General features: G+C 53.9%; 1 protein-coding gene across 3 annotated transcripts in view; it reads right to left on the bottom strand.

The window, feature by feature from the left end:
- Positions 1 to 11936, bottom strand: part of CTDP1 (CTD phosphatase subunit 1) — a 30881-nt gene extending 18945 nt beyond the window's left edge. Inside the window, exons 1-5 of one of the 3 annotated variants that reach the window (XM_072952396.1) lie at positions 11809 to 11936; positions 5292 to 5375; positions 4552 to 4645; positions 2961 to 3089; positions 1272 to 1422 (exon numbers count right to left, since the gene is read on the bottom strand). In XM_072952396.1, coding sequence (XP_072808497.1) covers positions 1272 to 1422; positions 2961 to 3089; positions 4552 to 4645; positions 5292 to 5375; positions 11809 to 11912 — 562 coding nt within the window. In that variant the 5' untranslated portion in view covers positions 11913 to 11936. Of the gene's footprint in view, positions 1 to 1271; positions 1423 to 2960; positions 3090 to 4551; positions 4646 to 5291; positions 5376 to 10350; positions 10853 to 11808 lie in introns of those variants that run through there. The other 2 variants (XM_072952394.1, XM_072952395.1) reach the window with 2 other exon arrangements.
- Positions 11937 to 14478: the final 2542 nt, after the last annotated feature.

The raw sequence follows: 14478 nt of genomic DNA on the forward strand, positions 1-14478 counted from the left end.
TCCTTCCAGCTAAAGGTGCCCTGGTCATGTGTGGACACGCTCAGTCCCCAAACCCTCGGAGCCCACCGCTCTCAGCAGCCCCCACCCCGACCCCGTGAGCCATGAGCTTCTTCCCAGGTCCTGTCCATGAGCGAGCACTGTCAGTCTCAATGTCATCCCCACCACAAGGTGCTGCCGGAGGGTGTCCGCACCCCCCTCCTGGGACACTGCCCACAGTTTCCCTATGACGTCCTTGTTGGACCCATGCGGGACTGCGGGAATTCCCCTGGGAGGCGGGTGGGCTGAGCTGGCGCGCACGGGAGAGGCCTCCCCAGGGACCCGCTGCTGGGGTCCCATGGGCCTCTCTGACCCCTAGAGAGGACAGGCTCTGGGTGGAAGGCCACAAGGGGAAGCTGAGGGTGCACCCGAGGGGCTCCCGGTGCCACGTCCACGCGGGTGCTGCACTCACTGCACGAGGAGTCCCGGAAGGACTGTGTCCGTCTCCAGTTATGTGCCTGGGGGCTGCACAGCAGCCACATGCTGGGCCAATGAGCTGAATTTAGTTACACGACGCTCCCGTGTCTGTGATGAACCTTTCCTACAAGGGCGCTAAACAGTAGAGGGGGTTCAAAACCTATTTCCTGTAGACAACAACAGACCAAGACCAACCTGTAAAGATGTCTGAATTGAAAGTACTTAATTTAACCTCCTTGTAACTAACACCAAGGAGCTGTGACCACGCTATCACGCAGGTACCCAACGTCCACTGACGGGCCCCTGTGGGCTGGACCTAGCTGTGCCCCTGCGGGCGAAGCTAGCAACCTGCCCGCTGTCCCCAGCCAGGGCGGCCCAGGGACTGCTGCACACACGCACAGGCATGGCCGGTGCAGAAGCACGAGGCCCCAGGCCCAACCACCACACCACTCCCTTCCCAGGAGGACACGGCCTCGTATACACCGGGAGTGCTACCTGCAGACAAACACAGGCAACGTAGCTGCAGCGCCATTTCCAAACCAGTTACAAAAATGTATTTTTAAAGACTCTTAAGAGTTCCTACTTTTCCACATATCTGTGGCCCTGACCAACTTCCAAAGTGGCCAGTGACTGTGGCCTGCAGCCCAGCAGTGTGGGTGGCGCCCGCCCAGTGACCAAGGATGCGGCGCTCTCATCCCCGGCAGCCGCGATCGACTCAACGGTGCCCCCCACAAGCCAGCCAGAGGCTGGACTCGAGCCTGGCAGCGCTTCTCGGTCTTCCCATTTCAGGAACCTCTGCGGCAAGCAAGCAGCCTCACCCGCGATGGTGTGCGCGTACAGCCGGCTGCCGAAGGTGAAGACGTGCAGCTCGTACAGCCGGGCGATCTTCTCCAGGAACTCCTTGCAGTGTGGACGCAGGCGGGTGTGCAGCATCGGCTCGCCCCGGCCCAGCTGGAAGTGGAATATGCCCTGCAGAGGAGAGGCCGGGTCAGGGCGGGGCCGGGGCGGCAGGCGCACTCTCCTTCCCGCGCTCCATGAGCGGCTCGGCTCCTCTGCCGCAGGGACCACCCCGGGGACACCTGGGACAAGCACGGAACCGCCCAGAGCAGCCCTGGCAACTACCTGCAGGAGTCAGCTCCCTGTGACAGCTGTGGCACCCTAGCCATCTGCAGGCCAGGAGCCACGGGCGTTGCTCAAGGGCTCTTGGTACCCGGACACAGCGTCACACGTCCCGACCACCCTTCTCCGACAGCGCTGAAACCGAGTACCCTAAGTGAGGCCATGCGTGTTTTTGTTTCCCCAAACGTCCTATGTGTCCAGCAGGAGAGTCCCGCTGTGTTGCTGGGAACAGATCCCCAGTGACCTACCGACAGTCAGGGGGTCAGTGACAGTCTCACTAACAGTCTGACTCCGAGACATGAGATGCAGCTTCACTCACTCACAGACACAACTCGGAAGCTGAACCAGCGTTCTTAACCATTTTGAGGAGCCATGAAATGAATAATCCCAGCCTGTCTACACACGATTAGCATGCAAGTAAGTCACTCTTCTAGGAAGGTCAATTTTGACGCTCCTAGTCTTGCTCATCATTAATTATCTCAGTAGTGATAAACAATCAGAGAAGAAGAGTAAACAACTCAAGGCCTAGTTACCTTTTTACTGGCTCTGACTTACCCACACCCCTCACGATGGGGCTGTTCTGTTAAAACCTCTGGGAGTTCAATTGTGTGAACTTTCACCGTACTCAGTACTTAAGAACTCCAAAAGCTGCAGCAGAAATATCCTTAATAACCCAAGTTTGGATCTTCAAGGTTAAAGATTAAATATGCCTTTCTAGCTGTCACTGACAGGTGTCCCATAGACTCAGGCACTGTGGCGGGTGGGTGGCCATGGGTCACGGACGTTGTCCCTGAGTTGGCAGAGGAACCCGGCCAGCAGGCAGGGTGTGGGCAGAGGCAAAGTCAAGCCACCACCAGCAGCCAAGGACTGTCCATGTGGCCGTGAGGACACATTCCAGACCTCAAAAATCGAGAACAGGCATGTTGTGATTCGCTCAAACTGTTTTATAAAATGAATTAAAATGCCCGACTTCAAAAGCAGGATAAGCCCTGGGCAGGGGGCGGCGGGGCTGCCCGGGCGCAGGCGCAGGGCTACACACAGCCCTGCAGCTCTGCTTGGCCCGGTGTCAGCGCAGCGGCTGTGGTGCCCGAGGCAACCTGGAGATGTCTGCCCACAGCTGCCGTTACACAAAAGAACGGGTGCCCACGATGTGAAAAGATGACTGAATTCCAGCCAAAAGAAGCCATTTGCCGCTCACCAGGCACTCAGCGTCCTCCACCTCGGACCTGCGCCCCGAGAGCAGCGACTTCCCGTGAGGACGTGGTCTGTGCGCCTGTCTCATCACCCGATCACTTACTGAGCCAAAAATGACCAAGCTCTTTCAGGTGAAGGTCCCGCTACTGAGCTGTCCTGACCCCCTGCCCCGGAGCCGCCCGAGGACCGCTCACTTTGTTGGACATCTGTGGGCAGTGCTGCTCTGTTGTGTGGATCAGGGTCTGGTCCAAGTCCACCATGAGCACCAGTTTCCTGTTGCGATGCAGCCGCTGCTGGTCCTCCCGTCCGAGCTTCTCGGCCTGCTGCAGGTAGAAAGGACGAAGAGCAATGGCAGAGTAAGTATGTCTGGAGCCAACGCAAAATTCAGTCTTCTCAGGAAACACGAGAGGGAGCTGAGAAGTCCCTCGCCACCCCTGCACCCGCCAGCCAAGCCCCCCTGAGCGTCCACACACCCGGGGGATGGGGGGCCCCTCTGACGTGTGCTCGACTTTAATGAACTACATGGACCGGTGACGAGAAGGGGTGAGAAGAAAGCACTGTGTCCACAGGTTCAGCTGAATGCGTGGAGCAGCTTAGTGCAAGTGAGTGGTACAACGGGCCAGCCGCGCCACCTGGGAGGGGACCCGCGGGGTCCGGAGCCGGCGCAGCATGGCTGTCACCCACAGGCCAAGGTGGGGCTCTGCTCCGGGAAGGAGCCCTGGCCCCACCTCGCATCAGCCAAAGGGTAGGGTGGTGGTGACACTCGCTTTGGGGCTGCGCATCTTATCATCTCTCAGCGTGACTGGTCCTCACTGACCACTGTTAACAGCCCTGGCCCGGTCAGACTGAGGGAGTGTACCGTCTGCTCCTGAAGGGGTTATGCAGAAAGGCCAGCAGGTATTCTGTTACAGCAGGAGCAACGGGGGGACGCTTTTTCTTCTTTTTATCCCCAAACTTCCCAGTTTTGTTTCAAACACACACCTACATATTTGTATTTGTTTAAATTCCAGTAACTCAGGAAACCCAGAATCATCGATCTAGCATTTTGTCTTTCCCAGGAAAAATGAGGTAGGTAAATATAATTTAAAAGCACTAATCTAATAAAATCCTAACAGCGCAGAGAAGAAGATATTTACCTACCCACTCACAAAAGTGTGCAGCTCTGAAACTGCCTCACAATTAAGACGAGAGTTTCTGCAGGGCCCCGTGGGGTGGGCATGTGCCTGGTGCCGGGTCCCAGCGACGCTCACTCAACTCACCGTCCAGACCTGGCCCAGGCACCGGGATGCCTGACCTCAGGCAGCTCTTTCTCCTCTTCAGGCCTCTCATCAGCGCTTGTGCACGTGCGTGTGCCAGCATGTGAACGCTCAGGGATCACCCGTGGGGACCGGCACTGGGCCGTCCCCTCCACCCCATGCCCATGCGGCCAGCGCCACTCAGACCCAACACCTCTCACCTCCGGCTCGGCCTGGCTTCCCCCTGCTTGAGGTCAGCCTCTGCTCCTGGGCAGGAGTCCCAGCGAAGCCCCTCCCCTGACAGTGCGCTCCCGTGGCATCCAGAGGTACGCCCCTCCCACACCGGGGCCTCCGAGCCCGGGATGCAGCTGCAGCTGCAGCTCCTTGATAGCTCCGGACTCAAAGCAGTGGAGCTGCGGACCTTCCCGCGGGTGGACTCCCCTGGGGAACAGCCTTCACCCTCAGGCAGGCCACCCGTCCCTGGGGCAGTGTGACTCCGCACATGGGAGAGCCTGCAGGTGCACTCACTGCGCTCGGGAGCCGCACTCACCTCGGAGCTCACCATCAGCTCCGGGACACTGTGCACCATCGACACGGTGGCCGTGGACAGCGGCACCTGCTGCCTGCCGTTCTTACTCTGTAACCTGCGGAGGGAGAGGGGCGGCTGAGAGGGCGCCCTCAGCTGATCAGCGCCTGGAAGTCTCAGCGGATGCTCTAGCTGAGGCACGCTGCTAGTTCAGTGCAAACTTTCACTCTGTTGACAACTGCTGAAAGGTCCTCCACTGTCTGAAAACAGACAGGAAAACTGGTGAAAAGTTAACAGTCACACTCACAAAGTTCTCTTCGAAAACAAAATGTGACAGGCACACTGAAACCTAGAGGCCCACACTGCTCCACGCGCATAAATGCAGCAGCCCGGGTGTGTGGCGGGGGCCTGGGGCTGGGAAGGTACAGGCCGCCTTCAGGGAGGGCCAGTCCCACCAGGAAGGGACACGCAGTTTGCTCGGCTGGGATGAGAACGCAAATCTCAACCCACCAGCTGTTTCCTACCATACTGGGAGTGAGCATCAGATGTGCTTTCGTGTTTCCAGCACTCCGAGAAACAAAACCAGAAAGGACTACCTCCTGAGGAAGCTGACTGACCTCGCATGGGCAGATGAAGGGATGGGAGCGCCTGCCAGCTGCTCTCGGAGTTGGACTCCTTAGCTCCCATGCCAGGCACCCCGAACACTCATCTCCTGGCACCCACAGTTCACTCTGTCACAAACACAGAGGTCTGCTGGCACTTACTGGGTCAGGTCTTGGCCACATTCAGCACACAAGCCCTTCATGACAACTGGGTGGCTACATCCTTCCAATCGCACCAGAACCGCCCTAGAAACGGGATGAAAAACCACACATTAGAAAGAACTTACTCTCAGTTTATCAAACTGCTCTAGAAAGAGCATCTGAGGGGTGAGGACACCTGATCTCACGAGACTTCAAGAAGTCACAACACCCTCTAGGGTCCCATTTCTCCGGGTGTAAAACGAAGGTCTTTTCCATCTGCACGTCTCTCTTGTGTAAAGCAGAACAAAACTACACACAGGACAACTGAAAAAACGAAGGCTGTCCCGTCAGGAGAGGAAACTCAGCGATAACATGAAAACTGTCTCAAAATACATTAAATATTTATACGCAATTCTCTTACATTTCTGATAAACAACTTAAAAAAACCGAAACTGTTAATACAATAAGGAACAGTTTGGTGTAACAACAACAAGTAATAAGTAATTGTAATTTCCCATATATTCTTCCCAGTCTAGAAAAAGGCTATGATGAACCTATATTTTTCTGATAGAACTACTGTAATATTCCTAGATTTACAAACACAGAAATTCCTATTTTCTTTGCACGCCCACATCAAACCCTGGGTGCCTGGCAGTGGTCTCCGAAGGGGACTTTCAGCTCATGGACCTGAAGGCTGTGTGATCAGAGCGCCTGATGGGTCAGGGCCCCGGGGACCCATGTCGTGGCCCTGCCCTGACCCGGCTGAGCCCCTCCTGGGCCCTGGGCCGCATGCCAATGTCTGTGAGTGTGGCCCTGCTGGGTGATTCCCCACAGGACAGAGAGCTCTCTGAGGTCCAAACAGCCCTCTGGTCAGGGCCTCGTGCATGAGAACAGATAGTTACAAGTCCCTCCTTCCTCATTCACTTTTATCCAAGGCTTGTGGACTGTCATGGGCAGACAGAGCTGCCAAATGGGCCCCCAAAGCCGGGGGCGGGGGCAACACCCCCTCTTCTAAGTAGGGCCTCTTCTTTCCCACCTTTCTGTCCCTTCCGCTCACAACCTGTCACCTGGTACCTGGGCACTAATGTCCATCGTGTGCATGCAGCCTCACTGCGCCCACCTGCCCCCAGACCACGAACATCACCACTGTACAATCTTCATAAAAACAGCAGGTCCAAGCAGGAACCATCAATAGATGCAAAAAATGTTACACAGTATGGTGAGAGTTAAGGTAGGTGTCTACTGAGCAATGAAGTATCTCTCACATGATACTTAATTACAAGAGGAACTTTTCACTACAGACACTGGCCTAACCAAGTAACCTACACTCAAAAAACTGGAAAGGGACAGACTGCCTGACGGGCCTGCTCAGAACACGCAGGGTGTTCTGGACAAGGCTGGTCTGCAAAACCCCTGGCCAAGGAGAAGACAAAGGAGGGAAAGATGCAGGGACTGTCTGGGTTACAGGACCACCGAGCTGACAGCTGAACACACTATTACTGGCCCATCAGGGAAATCTGCAGAGAAGAAACTGGTCCCGTGTAATCTTCATTTCTAATGCTGCTTACTGTACACGGCTAGGTAAGAGGGTGTCTCTGTTCTTCTTAGGAAATTGAAGTATTTAGAGTTAAAGTGACACCATGCCTGCAACTTACTCAGCTTCAGGAAAAAAAAAATGTGTGGAAGGGGAAAGAAGGATAAAGTAAATATGGTAAAATGTGAACATTTGGGAAATCTGGGTGAAGCTTATGAGAATTCTTGGTAATAGTCCTACAATTTTTCCTTATGTCTTAAATTATGCACAAAAAGGAGCTGAAATGCGTACTTGTTTTGTAAGTACTGCAGGGGTGGGTGAGGGGTGCCGGTGGCCAGGAGCAGGGCAGTGCCATCAGCAGCAGTATCCCACATCACTCAAGCAGGGCCAGAAGTCACCCAAGCCAGGACACAGCCACCTGAGAGCACCCCGGCCAGCTCTGGCCTGGTGACTGAATCCATGGCCATAAGAGACAAAGTCTAAAGCATCTGAAGAAGAAACTAAACTAAGAGCGGACTCCCCATTCCCAGTGCCATCAAAATTCTACAGCTACACAGGCAAAGCACCAGGGCTTACTGCAGAGCACAGGGGACTACGTCCAATGCCCTGTAATAACCTACAATGGAAAACAACCTGAAAAAGAGTACGTGAGTACAAGCATTTTTGCGTGTATATGTATATACACACTTCTTTGTATGTTTGTTTGAAACATAAGTAAAATTGCAGATTTGCTCATTCCTTCGTAACCAGATGCTTAATTTCACAGACTCCACTTTAAAATTCACTTTAAAGAAAACAAGAAAATGAAGATCAATCTGATAAGGACACTACAGTTTCTCAAAACCCACACATCGTTTCTTAGGCAGACATGCTTCAAAGCCCACTTGGTTCAAAGGCCTTTATTTAAAAGATTAGACAAGATATCTAAAAATTAGAACTGTAGGAAAAATAAGTCACAGGTGCACATAAAACTACGAGAATGCAAAGGCCGATACTTTTCTGTTAAGCGAACTGGAAAACAAAACAAAAATCCACCTTAAGTACAGACTGAGTATAACGGGTCCAATTAAACCAACAATTTCTCAAATTTCAGACATAAATGTGTCTCTAAATGAGCAATCTTTTAAATAGTGCAGGTGTCACAGGGAAGGATGAACTGACTTAACCAAAAGAATCTACTAGTTCATCAATATTTTGATGTCAGGATGAAAAAGTAATTCCCTTACTTCCGAGGTAAGACTTCTGCAGATGATTTTTTTAGTGCGCTGACTCAACTGTTCAGAATCTTAAAAAACCCTCACTCGCTAGTTTTAGAACACTAACACTGGGTGATAATCTCAGGTTCTACTCCAAGTTTCCTTCATGGGTTTCTCAAGATTCTGTGGACGTTCTCCCTGCAGACAGACAAGCTACAGGGCACGGGTGAGGCTGGGCAGACATCAATGAAAGACGCAAACACACCTCCACAGCCGCCTCCTGTCGGTCCTCACCCTTCACCAGACTTATTCTCTGATGGTTTTCTGCATGTACCTCCCTTTTCTTTGGGGACTTAAATGTTTCCCCGAGAATAACAGAAGAAAGCTGATAGGTGGGGAGGAAGGACATCATCGGGTAAACAAATATTTAACACCTTTGGTTTCTGGCCAGTGATGCCTTGTCAGAGTATTTCCAAATCAAAATAGTTTCAATCCACACACAGATTATGAAGACAGAAATACACACCCATTCTACCCACTTCCCCTGCACTGGGGTGCTTGGGACAAAATACGGCCCAAGGAGAGAGCAGCGGGGAGGAAGCCAAGGGGGAGCCTCAGCAGGGGAGGGCGCTGGCCCGCCCAAACCTCGTGGGACCTCAGTCCTGTTCCTCTGAGGAGCGACGGTAGCCCCCACCTACCCCTGACCACAGGGAGCAGGACACAACATACAGCTCTACTGCAGGTTCTGGCAATAACCTACTTTATTCCAGCCACACCCAGAGGCAGGGTTTCTAAGTTCCTAGAACTGTTCACTGTCTGAGAACCACCTGTGACGTGGTCAGCATGAGTCCTGCTGATAAGAGTGATGCTGGGGATGAGGCAGTTTCGGCCAAGTGAGCCCGCTCTGCACCAGTGCTTTACACAAGCCCCTCGCCTGCATTCCAGGAGGACCGCTACCACTCTGCAGTCTCCAAAACCCTGTGACGAATCAGTGCAGCCAGACACCCTGGGATCTCAAATGCCAAAAAACTACCCACAGTTGTGCACTTGGCTCCAGATTAGTTACTTGGTTCTCTGGTGAGATTAACACCCCGGGTCACTCAGATTCGCAGGGCTGGCTGAGTAGATCAAAGCGCTGCATCCGAAGTCTCCCACTGCCTAGTGCGACCAGTCACTGGCCCGGCGGCCTTGGAGGCCCCTCCTGTGAGGTCAGAGGGACAGAACAACATGGAGAAAGGCTCCCTCCCTCAGGGGTTTTCCACCCAGTGAAACACCTGTATTGGGCCTTACCTCCACCATTCAGTGGGTTTACAGGCTCATTAGGGCCCAAGCAATGGTCCGGTAAGACCTGACTTCAAAGTAATGCCGACTGCATACCGGTGTGTCACACACCCAGCACCATGAGCCCCTCCCTTCTAAAGGAGGCCAGGCAGATGGCCCCACTGGAGGGTGCAGCCTATCCACCTCACCTGCATTCAGTGGGCAGCATGGATGCCTGAACAGAACGCTGAGGACAAGGGCTCCACCTCCAAGGATGAGAGAGGAGAACTGGCGGAGAATGAGGCTCCTGGGACTGGGAGGGAGGCCAGTTCTAACCAGGCAGAAAATGCTCCACAACTGGAGGCTCAGTGCAAGCCACAGGGATAGGAGCAGGGGTCAGTGGTCCACCAGAAGGGCCAGCGTGGACAGACGGGGAACCGAGCACCCAGGGCCCCCTGTGGCCCCACAGAGGGAAGATGCACACAGCCACTTCAGCAGGAGGCAGGGACGCTCAGCTGCCCTAGGGTTCTGTCTCTGACAATGAAAACCACCACACAACTTTGTGCACATCTCAGACAGGAGATGTAAACTGACAGGCTCACCCACTTCAAATAAAGAAAAGTCCCTTCAGGAAGTTAAAACAGAGGTACCACCAGCGAGAGCTTAGTACAGGAGACCGTATGACCTACCTGTGCCAAAGCCGCCCCCACTCCCCTTCCTGAGCCATGGTGCAGAACCCACCAGATTTGCAATCACGTTTCACACGGTTTACCAGTATCTATAGAAGTGCACACCTCTCTACGACAAGCATGGCGCATGCCTGATTCGTCCCGGACCCGCTACGGCCCCAAGTTTTCCTCATTTACAATCATGAAGTCTTGGTGGGAGGTACCCACCACAAAAAAAGAGGAAGGAATGCACCAGTTTTCTAAAGAGTGCAATTTCGATGACCGAGGACTTTTTAAAAAAAAGTTCCAAGGTCCGCCGCGAGCGCAGCCTCGTCAGCTGCCACCCTGGAGACGTCTTCCTACCCAGTGCCTGGGCCAGGACCCCCGCCCGTCCCCGTCCCCGTCCCCATCGCCCCACTCACCCGGGGGCCACCACTTGGCCCGGCTGCGCGCACAGCTCCCGCACCACGCCGGCTCGCTCCGACCTCAGCCGGCGCTCCGCGCGCACGCAGCCCCCGGAACCGGCGCGGGCAGGGGCGGGCCCGGCGGGCTGCGCGGAGGCGGCGGTGGCCTCGCACACCGCCAGCACCGAGCCGATGCGCACCGCTGCGCCCGCCGCCACCCTCCACTCGAGCAGACGCAGCGGCCCGGGGCCCGGGCAGCGCACCTCTGCCACGGCCGGCGGCGGGGGGCCCTCGGCGGGAACGCGGCCGGCGGGCGGCGCCTCCATCGCGGCCGCGCGGAGTCGCTGCGGAAAGGCAGCCGTGGGCGCTCAGGGCCCGGCGCCCATCGCGGGATGGAGGGCGAGCCCGCCCGGGCGAAGGAGGCGGCGGCGGCGGCGGCGGCGCTGCGATTCCTGCCCCGGCACCGGCTTCCACCCGCCGCCCGTTCCGCGCCGACTTCCGGGACAGCGTGCAACGTCATGTGCCGCAGCGTGCGTGCGTGCGCCGAGAGCCGCGCGTAAACACACGCCCACGCGGGCCCGAGAGGCCTTGCGCCGGCCTCGGGAAGGGGCGGGTCCCGGGACCACATCTGCAGGGTCGGCCTAGCCCGGCCGGGTGGGAACAGCGTTCCGACGGCCCGTGCCGCCGCGAGCTCGGCGTCCGGGACTGCGGATCCTGGCATGCTGCGCGGGAAGCCCCGTCAGGCGCTGAAGCCGGGCGTCGAGCGACTACGACTTCCGGTGTGCAGCGCGCCCCTCTGTACCACGAACCCCCCTCAGGCGCTGCGAATCACATCGCGGAACGAAGGTCTCTGTTCTGCTGAGGCCCGGCGTCGTGAGAACTACGAGCCCCGGCATGCAACGCGCTCTGCTGCCCCAGCACCCTTTATGCGCGGAGGGCCAACCGGCGTCGTGAGATGGCGAAACCGGAGTCCCGGCATGCAGCGCGCGCCTTGCTTCCCCCCCCCCCCAAATCCCGTTAGGCGCCGCGGCTCCCGGCGTGCAGCGCGGGGCTGCCCTACTACCGCTCCTCCCATCGCGCGCTGGGGCTGCCGTCGTCGTTGGACTACGAGGCCCGGCGTGCAGCGCGCGCCTCTGTCCCGTGAATCCCAGTCAGGCGTTTGGACTCCCAGCGTGCCACGCGGGCGTCGTGCGGCTGCGGTCCCGCTGGGCGCGGCGCCCCTCGTTGCGCTGGCGTGGGTTTGGGGTCTTCCGGGTTCTGGCCCTCCGCGCGCTCTCGGAGCCGCCGTGGGGGCAGCAGATCCGGAGGAGTGGCGTGGTGGTCCGCGGCTCCCTCAGGGCCTTTCCGGGTTCGGTTTCTGAAGGGCTGCGCTTTCTGTGGGCGCCCTGGGCTAGCACCTGCTCCCACAGTGAGCCCCCGGGGGCATGAAGCAGCAACTGGCAGAACTTGAGGGGGCAGACAGGCCAGCAGTAGTACCTGCAGGATGTGCGGCACTTTGCCCTAGCGCGCTTCGCGGGGTCCGAGTTTTCACCAGTTGGAGCTTTGTGGCAACTCTGGTGGAGCACGTCCGTCGGCACCATTTCTCGCAACAGCGTTTGCTCACCTCGGTATCTGTCACGTTTTGGTAATCTTTCAGATATGTTGGTAATATTTCAAACTTCTCCACTGTTACTATATTTGTCACAATGATCTGTGCTTGGTGGTCTTTGATGTCACTATTGTAACTGTTTTGGGGCATCGCAAACCACGCCTGGGTAAGCCAGTGGACTTAATGGATAAATGTGTGTGTTCTGACTCCTCCAGGGACCAGCTGTTTCTTTGTCCTGCTTCCTCTCCAGGGCCTCCCTATCCCCTGAGACACAACAATATTGAAATCAGGCCAGTTAGTAGCCCTACAATGGCCTCTAAGGGTTCAAGTGAAAGGAAGAGCCGCACATCTCTCACTTTACATCAGAAGCTAGAAATGATTAAGCTTAGCGAGGAAGGCCTGTCGAAAGCCGAGATAGGCCGAAAGCTAGGCCTCTTGCGCCAAACAGTTAGCCAAGTTGTGAATGCAAAGGAAAAATTCTTGAAGGAAATTAAAAGTGCTACTCCAGTGAACACACGAATGATAAGGAAGCGAAACAGCCTTATTGCTGATATGGAGAAAGTTTTAGTTGTCTGGATAGAAGATCAAACCAGCCACAACATTCCCTTAAGCCAAAGCCTAATCCGGAGCAAGGCCCTAACTCTCTTCAACTCGATGAAGGCTGAGAGGGGTAAGGAAGCTGCGGAAGAAAAATTTGAAGCCAGCAGAGGCTGGTTCATGAGATTTAAGGAAAGAAGCCGTCTCCATAATGTTAAAGTGCAAGGTGAAGCAGCAGGTGCTGGTGGAGAAGCTGCAGCGAGTTATCCAGAAGATCTAGCTCAGATCATTAAGGAAGGAGGCTACACTAAACAACAAATTTTCAATGTGGATGAAACAGCCTTATATTGGAAGAAGATGCCATCTAGGACTTTCATAGCTAGAGAAGAGAAGTCAATGCTTGGCTTCAAAGCTTCAAAGGACAGGCTGACTCTCTTGTTAGGGGCTAATGCAGCTGGTGACTTAAAGTTGAAGCCAATGCTCATTTATCATTCTGAAAATCCTAGGGCCCTTAAGAATTATGCAAAATCTACTCTGCCTGTGCTCTATAAATGGAACCACAAAGCCTGGATGACAGCACATCTGTTTACAGCATGGTTTACTGAATATTTTAAGCCCACAGTTGAAACCTTCTGCTCAGAAAAAAAGATTCCTTTCAAAATATTACTGCTCATTGACAATGCACCTGGTCACCCAAGAGCTTTGATGGAGATGTACAATGAGATTAATGTTGTTTTTGTGCCTACTAATACAACATCCATTCTGCAGCCCATGGATCAAGGAGTCATTTCAACTTTCAAGTCTTATTATTTAAGAAATACATTTCGTAAAGCTATAGCTGCCATAGACAGTGATTCCTCTGATGGATCTGGGCAAAGTAAACTGAAAACCTTCTGGAAAGGATTCACCATTCTAGATGCCATTAAGAACATTCGTGATTCGTGGGAAGAGGTCCAAACATCAACATTAACAGGTGTTTGGAAGAAATTGATTCCAACCCTTATGAATGAATTGGAGGGGTTCAAGACTTCAGTGGAGGAAGTCACTGCAGATGTGGTGGAAATAGCAAGAGAACTAGAATTAGACGTGGAGCCTGAAGATGTGACTGAATTGCTTCAATCTCATGACAAAACTTTAACGGATGAGGAGTTGCTTCTTATGGATGAGCAGAGAAAGTGGTTCCTTGAGACAGAATCTACTGGTGAAGATGCTGTGAAGGTTGTTGAAATGACAACAAAGGATTTAGAATATTACATAAATTTAGTTGATAAAGCAGCAGCAGGGTTTGAGAGGATTGACTCTAATTTTGAAAGAAGTTCTACTGTGGGTAAAATGCTATCAAACAGCATTGCCTGCTACAGAGAAATCGTTCATGAAAGGAAGAGTCACTTGATGTGGCAAACTTCGTTGTTGTCTTATTTTAAGAAATTGCCAGAAACACCCCAGCCTCCAGCAACCACCACGCTGATCAGTCAACAGCCATCAACCTCGAGGCCAGACACACCACCAGCAAAAAGATTACGACTCACTGAAGGCTCAGATGATGGTTAGTGCATTTTCAGCAATAAAGTATTTTTAAGTTAGGGTATGTACACTTTTCAGAGACATAATGCTATTACACATTTAATGGACTGCAGTACAGTACAATGTAGGCATAATTTTTGTATGCACTGGGAAACCAAAAAACTTGTGAGCCTTGTGATATTCACTTTATTGCAGTGGTCTGGAACCAAACCCTTAAAATATATCCGTGTAGACGTGTCATTGTCTTTAGTTGGATCGCTCTCTCCCTTTGTTCTTCTTTCCCTCCATTTAAAAACGATGTAAATTATGTACATACCAAAGGCTGTGTAATCCTAAAATGAGCCCTTCTGCTGACCTAAAATCTCAAACATTACCAATATTGTTAGAACAACCTATGTGCTGCTTACCATCCATCTTATCTCCTTGATCTCCAACCAGGGGTATCTGCCATCGCAGTCTCATGCTTCTCTCTCCTTTTATTTGGTGTCTTGCTGCAT

The sequence above is a fragment of the Vicugna pacos genome, chromosome 30 (assembly GCF_048564905.1).
Source record: "Vicugna pacos chromosome 30, VicPac4, whole genome shotgun sequence".
Taxonomy (NCBI): Eukaryota; Metazoa; Chordata; class Mammalia; order Artiodactyla; family Camelidae; genus Vicugna; species Vicugna pacos.